This window comes from Tupaia chinensis, unplaced genomic scaffold (genome assembly GCF_000334495.1).
Source record: "Tupaia chinensis unplaced genomic scaffold, TupChi_1.0 Scaffold000597_1, whole genome shotgun sequence".
Taxonomy (NCBI): domain Eukaryota; kingdom Metazoa; phylum Chordata; class Mammalia; order Scandentia; family Tupaiidae; genus Tupaia; species Tupaia belangeri.
Window position 1 is genome coordinate 6,345,440 of NW_006160114.1, and position 11,584 is coordinate 6,357,023.

General features: G+C 37.6%; 1 protein-coding gene across 1 annotated transcript in view; it reads right to left on the reverse strand.

The window, feature by feature from the left end:
* Positions 1 to 4,077, reverse strand: part of LOC102472042 (ubiquitin carboxyl-terminal hydrolase 7) — an 18,929-nt gene extending 14,852 nt beyond the window's left edge. Inside the window, exon 1 of the mRNA XM_006158459.2 lies at positions 3,894 to 4,077. Coding sequence (XP_006158521.1) covers positions 3,894 to 4,077 — 184 coding nt within the window. The remainder of the gene's footprint in view (positions 1 to 3,893) is intronic.
* Positions 4,078 to 11,584: the final 7,507 nt, after the last annotated feature.

An 11,584-nucleotide genomic window follows, 5' to 3' on the forward strand; every position in this document is an offset into this window, starting at 1 on the left:
CACCCCCAACCCCAACCCCCAAAAATCAATGTTGCCTCTTCCCACCTTGGTGTTTTTCTAAAGAGAAAGAAAAATGGTAACTATAGATATGTGAATATTTTCTCCAAGGCTATTGGAAAGAATATAATGAGATGAGAATTTGAAAGAAAAGGTCTAAAAGTCTAAGAACTTCACATGCTAAACACAGTGACTTATTCCCTGTGGGTTTTCCCTCAAAAAATTTTTTTTTACTATTTCTATTACAACATAATAGATGATGCAAAGGTGAAGAACCATGTCCCATTTCAATCTCTTAATTAAATGTGGATTACAACCAGTCTGGGAGTAAACCTCGCCATTTACCTCAGTTATCTATCTGACTTTTCCTCAGTCCCGTCTGTAAAATATCCCTATTTCCTAGACAACTCCATTTTTCTGAATGCAAATCAGACAAGATCAGTATCTACTAATGAAAAATCCCCCATTTTTCTCCATCAAACATCCAACCAGCATATATCTTAGTTTGAATCTCTCCCAAAATGGAGCCTTAGAAAGAATTTGGGAAGAAATAGTCTATTTGGAAAGTGATCTAGGAAGCAGTGACTCTGGGGAAGCCAGACAAAGGAAGAAAGCAAGAAAAGGGGGTATTAATGAGTAAGCTACTACTGTGGGCAACCGTGTCAAAATTCAGCTAAGGACCTTCTGACCAACTGTATTTCACACCCCAGAACTGTCCCACCAAGGTATACTTGCCTATCAATTCATATCCCCCACTATTGGAGGGTCCCTTCTGAGATCATTCTCAATTTCCCAGAGTTTCAGGCCCTCACAGTGCACAGACAAGATACACTCCTATGAAAAGGGAACAGACTCTGGCAGAAAAACTGATGCTTGAGGGAGAAAGCGTGGTTGGGGACTTTCCACTAACATTGTAAGTGACCTTCAGGAAGAACTGAGGGAATGTAGGAAGGACCTCCCCAATGGTCCCTAGGACAACAAATGCCTGAGTTGAGCTAGACATGCAGTAGGTAGCTGTGCTTATTGAATTAATATTCAAATATTCTTTCTTCTTTTATCTTGTAACTAAATTATGATCCTGTTTGTAACTTTTTCCCAAATAGAACCTTTAACCTGATCGTTCATTGACACATCTTTTAATCTGCACAAAAAGCTCCATCTCCATGCTGCAAACACTTGTTTTGAACCCAATTATCTCAGAGTTCTTCTCTCTCTTATGCACTGTCAAGGCAATTTACTTCAAATGAGCAAAGAGCTCCAGCTCATGGCCCTTGCCTTTGAATCTCAGAAAAAACTCTGAAACAGATCTTTTTCTAAACCAGAGGACTATATATGAAGGGTTTCTGTTTCTAGGAGTTTTTAAAATGCTTAATTATTTTAAACTTGCATTATTATTTTCTACATCTGCTATTTACATTACTTACAATGAAACATTCCTTTATGTTAACCTCTTATTAAACTAGCAAATATGAAAGCAGGAAATTTCATCACAGAAAATTCTGTAGCTTTTATATTTAAATCAGTATTGCTGCTTTGTGAAAGACTTTGGAGTCCATAGCGAACTACTAATAGAAAAATGTACGAACACATACAGAACAAAATGAAAGCTGCTTTCTAGAAACTCATTTTGTTTTCATATTAGATATTACCTATTGATTTTTGTTCTTCCAACCACATTGTCCTCTTCTTATAACCCAGGAGAATGGCTTATTAACTTTACTTTGGGGAGACTATGCTACTTTATCAATCCCCAAAGGAATTTTCCATCTGAGAGTGAGTTTTTCTTTTTTTTTTTTTTTCAGAGAGGTTCCTGCTATAAGGCGCATGCGCTCACCAGACAGACAGGCAGAGACAGACAGGCAGAGACAGACAGAGAGACAGAAAGCGAGAAATCACCCCCGCCAGGGGGGATGGCCCCTCTCCTCCATGCCCTCTCAGGATCTTGGGCATGCACGCACACACACCTGGCATGAGTTTAAGCCACCGGGTCTGGGACTTGAACCATGGTCTACTACGTGGGAGTCCAGCGACACAGCCATTATGCTAACTGCTGGTCCCGAGAGTGAGTTTTTCAATGAAACTATATCTAGGAATTTTGGTGCTGTAAATATGTGTGTTGGGGGTAAAAAGACGTCATTGTTTTTTTCTTTTTTTAATCCTACAGCATGTCCAAAGTACCACATTTTTTTAGAGCTGGAGAAATAGTATTAAGGATATTGATGGGAGTATACTGCAGTGTCTCCTGTCTGACTCGTATTTGTAATGAACCTGAGTTTGGGTGGTGGCAATAAAAAAGACATAATTTAAGCAGGTCTCAGAAAAGCTCTACTCATTTATGTGGCAGGCTTCAATCTCATGCGAAGGTTTAATGAGAACCACATGCAGTACAAAGTGTGCCCACCATCTGTTATAGAAGGTAGCTCTGGAAAAGCAGAGGAATAGCTTATGTAAAGAAGATATGTCCAGTCTTTTGTAATTGAAAAAAAGACCCAAAAGAGAAATCGGGAGAAAGAGGAACAAAAAAATAAATAAATAAATAAGAAAAAGACAACTGGCATAGCAACTATTGATCCATAATATACTTTCTGGTAATTTCTGAATGTCGCCCAAAGAAAAGAATGACATGGACAATTTATGTGTCTATTGAAAGTAATCTTCCAAGCATGAATGGCTGAAAGATTATAATTTCTTTCTTCCCAATCATTACAGGGCTCCCAGAGGTCATACAAATAACCAGCATCCTTTCATCCTAAACACTACTAAGCTCAGGTTGAGATATGAGCCTATTAAAATTCAGTTTAAAAAAGACTTTTATTTTGCTGATGATCTCATTTATTAATTGCTGACTGCCTTTTAAAATCTTCAGTGGAAAACAAAGGGACCTTCAAATTCTTTCTCTGAGAATTAAGCTTTCACTTAAGGATTCGAAATGGGCTATATTTAAGTATTAAAGTTCAAGTGCTTTACCAGAAGATGAAAGGAATTTTCTTCAGTTGTTCCGCAATTGCCACCCAGTAGTTCTTCAATCCTGGCCAAATTGAGCATCAATTTAAATTAGATTTACTCATGGGACCGTCAACAATCACAATCAACACAAGATATTAGGGAGTTTAGGAAATGGGTCTATTAAATGACAATTAACGCTGTCAGCCTTCCAGAGCTTATTTTCGGTTAATTTGATCCTGGTAGACAGTCGTATTTGACTGCTGTAAACAAAGAGGTTTGCTGTGCGATTTAAACTGAGACCCAGGCTGGTTGTTGAGCCCTGGCGCTAACTTATGCTTCGCTTTTCCTTTAAGGTGTTTTCAGTTTTTCTCTGAATAAATGATTCAAAACCACTTTCTATATGACTATTTAAATACTCCTGACAATCCTAATATTCACCAAAGAGCAACTTAGCTGACATCTTTCCAAGAAGTCAACAATGAATGCGGGGTATTGATTGGCTTTTCCTTTTTTGCATGGTCTCACAGAAATCCTTCAGGCTAGATGTTCTCCATCTGCCATAGAGTAAAAGCTAAAGAGTGCTTTGCACTTAAGATGTGCCTGAAATGGGCTATTAGAAGTTTCAGATGATAGGACAGCAGCAAAACACAGTGCTCCACTGCAAGGCTGACACATACAGAAAGGTGAAGGGTCAAGATTTGCATGCAATCTTCCTAAGTATGCCAGTCACTCTTGTGTCCAAGATCCACAGTGGCTGAAGCTGGGGTGGATTACAGTGTCAAGACCCTGCTGAGGTGCTGTCTCTTGCGCTCTCTCTCTCTTTCTCTCTCTCTCTCTGTTTCTCTCACTCATGGAAGAAATAAATAAACTGACATTGGCAAGATGTGAAGTTGGTTTGTTTTTGCTGCTCTTCCTGCCTCATTCACCTTAACCCTCCCCAAACCCTATACCACCATTTTCCACCAGAAAAACACCCGTTAGTGCCACTTTCAGACATTTCCCTAAGTTGTATTCTCTGCAGGCTGAAAGGTTCAAAGACAGGGCCTTTCTACACCAAAATCCTCGTGTATATTCCCCACATTGTTGGATCACACTCACTGCAACCTGCCTGGCTAGAAAAGCTGAGGTGTTCATGGATTAATGTGTCATATGTATGTGGTCATTTATATTATTAAATGAGATGTTCCTGAAGACAACCAAATATGGAATTATAATGAGAATTTCAGACTCCACATAAACCCAATACTTAGGATTTTAGTAGTTTAAAATCTTTTTTAAAAACTATATTTTCTCTGTACGTGCATGCATGCCTTAGTTTATTTATGTTTCATTATGAAAAGATATTCATGCTTATTATAGAAAATGTGGAAAATGAAAAGTTAAAGGAAGACCAAATTTATCCCTATGCTCATCATGTACGAATAACATTTTTAACGTCCTATTATGTTTCCTTCTACTCTTGGTAACATGCACAACTTTTTGTTTATGGAGTCATGACTATAGTGCATGTACAGTTTTGCATTCTTTTGCTGTTTTCATATTTATTTAAAACTGTCAAAGTAATTCTAGTCCCAAAACTGTTTTCTGTAGAGCCACACTTTGTTCCTTTCTTCGCTTATCAGGTTACCTGCCAAGACTATCTTAAAAGCTTGTCTAGTCTTTCTGAGCTTCTTTCCTACCCCAGTCTCTAGATTAAATTGGAAAGCTTCCTCATAGCTAGCCAATAAGTATATATCTCCAGATGAAAGCATGCAAATCCAGTTCTGGAGTAGAGAAAGGACTGGTGTGTGTTAATGCAAAGTGGATGCAGCTGATGCACATATGGAGACTAGCAGGGTCACCAGCAGTAGCTCAAGGTCATAGACTATCGTGGTGGTAAGAGCCTGCACTAAGGACCAGCAGATGGTGGAATGGTTACATCACTGGACTCTTACATAGTTGACCATGATTTGAGTATTGCATCTGGTGGCTTAAAACTCACTCCAAGCACATGTACATGTCCAAAATTCCAACAAGAGAATGGAAGAGAAAGGATTGCAGCGTGGCCATTTCCCCTGGGGGGTGATTTCATTCTGTCTTTCTGTCTCTCTCTTTCGCTGTCTCTCCAGCAAGTACATGCGCCCTATAGCAAAAACCTGTCTAAAAAAATAAAAAGCTTGCTTTGCCACAGCTTGCTGCCCATGTAAGATTCGGCCTCTGCTCCTCAGCTGCTTTAAAGATAGCCCCATGGAGCCACAGAAATTCAGCTCTAAGCACAGCTCTTTCCTGCAACCAAAAGTACACCTTTCTTCTACTCCATCCCTTCTTTACTCAAGAGCATGGTCTCTGCTTAGCCAAACCCACTGACGTGGCTCACAGACTAAAGATGTAAGGGAAGGGTGTGGAACTCTTAGGATTATTCAGGATTTGGTGAACATATTCACATTTCTATCTGGGCTACTTTTTTTTATAATTCTGCCACTGACCGTGTGGCAAAGTGCTAGCATTGACTTTACGTAATTCTTTTGGGTAAGCGATAATCATTTTTATAGCAATTTCGAATTGAATGAAGTATGGTTGAATATACTAAAGAAATCATTGAAAAGAGAATATGAATGGGTGGTGGTGGGGGGGGGAAGAATTGGGTAGACCTCTATTGATTTGAGTATTTTATTTGTAAATAGTATGTCATTTTACTAGTGGAGCTAAATTTCATCCAACTTTTCTATAAATTTTGGTTTATATTAGATTTAAACTTATTCTAGAGAGACTTTTGCTCTTTTTGAGCAAGCAAAACTGTCCATAGGGCAGCCTTACTAATATTTAATAATAGTAAATGCTTAAGAAGACTATTAGATTTCCAATAACTAACAATATGATTATTTACCCAGAGACTTGGAAGAAGCTAAATTCGCAATGTGTTGACTGGTATGTTTGCTATCTTTAAGTTGGATACTAAACACATAGCACAGAGAGAACACAAAGGAAAACATTGTTTTTTCTCCTGCCAGTGCTCATTAACCCCTTAAAAATGAGTGCCCAGAATTGCTTTAAGAAGTGAAACCTGCTTCCCACTGGGGGATCAGGAGAGGGATAAAATGGAATTCACAGAAAATCAGAGCTTTATTGAAAGCCTTGGCAGTGGTAGCTACGTGAGTCATTCAACTGGTCATCATTATTCTTATTGATCTCCAATTCAGGTATAGTCAATCTTCTAATAAGAACAGATGAAGAGCATGACAAGATAAGAATAAAAAGGGAAAGGGAGCTGAAATGGTTGAGATTATACATTATTATTGTAATAAATGACTTGTCAGATATGTAGCTCAATAGAGTAAAATGAATGACCTGTTTCTTTTTTCCATTTTCTTATGTGATCAGAAGAAATCTAAGAAATGATGTAGCATTTTAAAAACCAATAATGATGATTACATTTAATGTTACATAGATAAACTGAGTTATATTTTCCTGCTTAGATAGCTTTTATTTTTTTTTTTGCATGAAGAGCTTCTTGTTAGAGTTGTACACATCTACCTAAGGAATGTACAATATTAGCACTTTCATTATTCATCATTGTAAAGGATGGATTGACCTCTTTGGTTGTAAAAATGTGTACTTATGTAATTTACCATAATACAAAAGTTCAAAATAAGATGATATATGGAGAATTCATGAAGAGATGGCCAATTTTTCTTTTTTAACTCTGGGAAACGAGAGATTTGAGAAATTATTTGAATACAGTAAGAAGATACATCATTTATTGGTTAAAAATTGACATGTTTTAATACTGTAACAAGGTTTGTAAGTCAGGAAACCCTCAGTCATTTGAAAAAAGATAACTTTGAACATACTTTAAGTGTAGCCTCGAAGACCAAGCAGAGAAGAGCTAGTCTCTAGTCATGGTTTAAGAACTTCAAAGAGGATCATTTGACCTCTGTCCCTGTTTTGGGTCCTAGCAAGCAGCCATGTCAGATAGTCTTTAGTCTCTGGGGGAAAGACACCTACTCAATCACATTCATTTTCAGGAAAACATGACTTTTCTTTTTCTTTCTTTCTTTTCTTTACTTGTATGTGTGTGTATGTGTGAAATGTAATAGTATTAGCTCTTAGTAGAAACCACACAGCAGCAAAAGCCACAAAAGCAAAGTGGATGGTTTACAGTATAGGCTGTAGATGACATTGTTCCTGCCACATCCAAATCCTTATCCTGATTTCACCTCAGTCCTTTGTCACATTTTGCCTTGATTTTTACTCTGTGTTTTAACTGCTGGGTTAAGGTGATGTCTGCCTCTGTGCAGGTCCTGACAAAAGGGCCTTCAACCAAATGCAGTCAATCAAACCTGCAGCACCCAGTCTAAGTGTGTGCCACCCTGGGCCCTCTGGCCTAACACTTCAGGAGATCAGAACTATGCTTTTCTGGCCTTTCGTACCTGTAACTGTTTAGTAGGCCTCAGTGATTGTTATCAAAGAAAAGGAGAAAGGAAAGTAAAGATGAAAGGGGTGAGAAGATCTAGATAAACAGAGAAAGTGTGGTGTGTACTTCATGAAGCAAATTTTTGAAATAGCATTTTTATTCTGTACCATATACTGGACTTTTTTTTTCACTCAAGATAGGAATCTAAGAAAGTACCAAATAATACAAACTATGGGACCAGTAGTTGATGTAATGACTATGTTGCTGGACACTTCTGTAGTCAACCACGGTTCAAGTCCCAGACCCGATGGCTTAAACTCACGCCGGCCGCATGTGCATGTACACCCAAAATCTCAAGAGGAGAACGGAGGAGAAGGGATTGTGGTATGGCCATCCCCCCAGGGGGGTGATTTCTTGCTTTTTATCTCTCTGTCTCTATCTGTCTCTCTGGTGACTGCACATACCCTATAGCAAAAACCTCTCTCTCAAAAAAAAATACAAACTACAATATATTGGGTTGTCAGAAGTCACGATGCATTTTTACATAGAAAAAAAATACATCATGACTCTTCCAATAGCCCAATAGATACCAATAGAATAACGACCAATTGTTATCAGTAGAAAAAAAAAAAACAATTGAACAATGACAAAATGAGAGTTAGACAATAAGACTATTCTCATCCCAATATTCTTATTCTTTGTGGCATGTCATTAAAATAATAACACATGGTCCTACTAATATTGCAAACTATCCAAAGATATGAATAAGTGTGATGAGAAAAAGTGAGACTGTGTACTCTTGAAGTCTCTCCACATATCCTTATAAACTACAAAGGGGAAAATAGGACCTGCACAGAGGCAGACATCACCTTAACGCAGTTGTTAAAGTACACATCACTAAGAGGGAGACATAGCATATCGTGCACACCCTGATGTAACAGAGCAACTAAATGTAACGTATGACCCTGGACTGGATACTGAATCAGAAAAAGAATATTAGGGAGTAGACACAGCAGTAACACATCTGGACCACATGGGAAGGTCCTCAGTTCATGTCCTGAGACCTCCCTGTGCACATGCATACGTGCCCATGATCCAGATTAGCTGAGGCTGGAGGAGGATCACAGTGTGAAGATCCTGTTAGGAGGACTTGTTTCTCCATCTCTCTCTCTCACATTCTCTCTCTCTCCTCTCTCTCTGTCTTACTTTCTCATACAAGAAATAAACCTTAAAAAGAAAGAAAAAAGATATTAGCAAAAAATATTAGAAAAAAATGAATAATTGAATAATTAATAGTAAATCGTGTTAATTTCCTGGTTTTTATCATTATATGAAGATTCTGTAAGATATTAATATTTAGGGAAGTGAGGGAAAGATATAATAAAATTCTTTGTAGTATTTTGTTACTTTTTGTGAGTCTGAAAATTATTTCAAATGAACGGTTAAGCCTTTTTAAATAAAATATAAATATTTAAATATTTGATTTTATTACAAATTCTTGAGCATTCAATACATTTCTAAGGAAAAGAGAATAAAGATTGCAAAGGCACTGGCATCTACCTTAGATTGGTAAGTAACTTGGGCATTTGGGAATTTAATTAAAGAGAGAAAGAGACACAGGGAGGCAGAAAGACAGACAGTGAAAGAGTTCCTAAGTCGATATGTCTGCATTGACAAAGCCTTTCAAGGAGGACCAGGGCTTCATCTTAGAGTCACGCCAAGGATTCCATTGCTGTCCCTGTCAGAGCTGTGCCTGTGCCACCAGGATGAAAGCCAGGCTTTTCTCTGATTGGTTGGGTCATGCTGCTAATGAGACAAAGGTCATGTATTGGATTCGTTCTCCGGGCCTCTGAGTGTCAGTTTGTCCCCCGGCATTTCACTGATCACAAGGGATCCAAGTGTGAAAGCTTGCCTGCGTCAGCATGAGGCCATCTAGACTGTAAGAAATAACTAAAACATTCACCATCTCTAAGGTCACCTTTAAATATGATGGACATGCTTGAACAAACCAGTATCACCTAAATATGCTTCTAAAAATAACTGCACCAGAAAGGGATCCCTCATTCGATTCTCTTTACTGTCTTGAATCTGTAATTGGGAGACTGAGGAGGGTGAGTCTGATTGGCCTCTATGCAAGCCAAACTCTTCCAGACTCTCTCTCTCTAGAGAGCTGCAAGGCCTTTTCAACAGAAAGGTGTGATAGTTTTGAAGGCCAAGTTCTTTGATTAAAATCACTTAGGCAGACACGAAAGTACATAAAGAATAAGGCTTCTTGTCTTGCTTCTGATAGACAAATTATAGCTTTTATATTCCGAAACATTATTGAAAGGGGGCTTCTTTCAAAAAGATTATTCCCACGAATTTTGTGCATTTACTAAGAGAGCTTCCTTGACATATTTAAGATCCCAAAGTGGGAAGGAATGCATATCAGAAATTTCTCAATTCCAAATATCAGCATATTTTAGAGCCAAAAGAAGTTAAGGAATCAGAGGAGGCTTCAATATATGATTAATTGTTGAATCATAAACAAGCACAGCAAAGTAGAAATAAGTTTACTTATGGGATAAAATAAAAACAAAGTTAGTAGGCCCCACTAACTTCTACTACAGTTAGAAAAATTAAATTTGTACCAAATGAAAAACTGTCCTCTTGAGAGTCTTCAAACCTTAGGATTTATAAATATACAATGGTAAGGTGACAGAAAAGTATCTCTGTATGGCAATGGTGTGACCTCTCTTCTGCTTTCCACTGAGCTGTGGATTTTCAGGTCCCTCCCAGAACTTACCAAACAAGCTAAGGATTAAAAACATAAGCAAACAAACCAAAGAATATTACTTTTTAATCCCTCTCACTTCTCTTAGAGAAATGGGCTATTTAGCTAGGCTGAGATTGTCAGAAGCTTCTCATGATAAAAGAAATAAAATATCTAGAAAGAAATGTATTCTCCAACTAAAATTTGTGAAATGACATTCCCTGTCTGCTGAGTAAAGCTAAGTACAGCTACAAAAATCAATGTTAGAAAAACCAACCACTGTGGAATAAAGGGATGTAAAAATCTCTCAAGACACCAGAACCACTGGGTTGTAAATATTCTTAAATCCAAGCTTATAAGACAAAGATGCCAACCCATATCATGGTAAAATGGTTGTGTCGTTTTCAGATGAAGCAGTTCACATTCGACCACTCCATCCTGATCTATGTTTCCCTAAGGATACACTTGAATAGACATCTCTGAGTTGCTTCTTACAGACTTTCCTGTCCAAAGTACGGGATAATTTTACATTTCTATCACCCAGTTTCTTTCTTAGCTATATAAAATATAAGGAGAAAATAGCTGAGTTATGTTCCTCTCTGGAAATATGTATGACAGTTTATATTACTATCCATACATATTTTGCCTGTGGATTTTCAGGTCCCTCCCAGAACTTACCAAACAAGCTAAGGATTAAAAACATAAGCAAACAAACCAAAGAATATTACTTTTTAATCCCTCTCACTTCTCTTAGAGAAATGGGCTATTTAGCTAGGCTGAGATTGTCAGAAGCTTCTCATGATAAAAGAAATAAAATATCTAGAAAGAAATGTATTCTCCAACTAAAATTTGTGAAATGACATTCCCTGTCTGCTGAGTAAAGCTAAGTACAGCTACAAAAATCAATGTTAGAAAAACCAACCACTGTGGAATAAAGGGATGTAAAAATCTCTCAAGACACCAGAACCACTGGGTTGTAAATATTCTTAAATCCAAGCTTATAAGACAAAGATGCCAACCCATATCATGGTAAAATGGTTGTGTCGTTTTCAGATGAAGCAGTTCACATTCGACCACTCCATCCTGATCTATGTTTCCCTAAGGATACACTTGAATAGACATCTCTGAGTTGCTTCTTACAGACTTTCCTGTCCAAAGTACGGGATAATTTTACATTTCTATCACCCAGTTTCTTTCTTAGCTATATAAAATATAAGGAGAAAATAGCTGAGTTATGTTCCTCTCTGGAAATATGTATGACAGTTTATATTACCTATCCATACATATTTTGCAAAAAAAAAAAAGATGGGAGGAATAATTACCTAAACAGATTGGTACATAAAATAATGTACAACTGTGTCCTGTCTCTGAGAAAAACATGACAAACAATGAGAAGTTACCTCAAAGTGAGGGTCCAGTTTCCCTGTAACTTAGGCTGAGTCCATGAAGGCCTATGTATAATTGTGTTTATGGTTTGAAAGATAGAAAAACAGTGA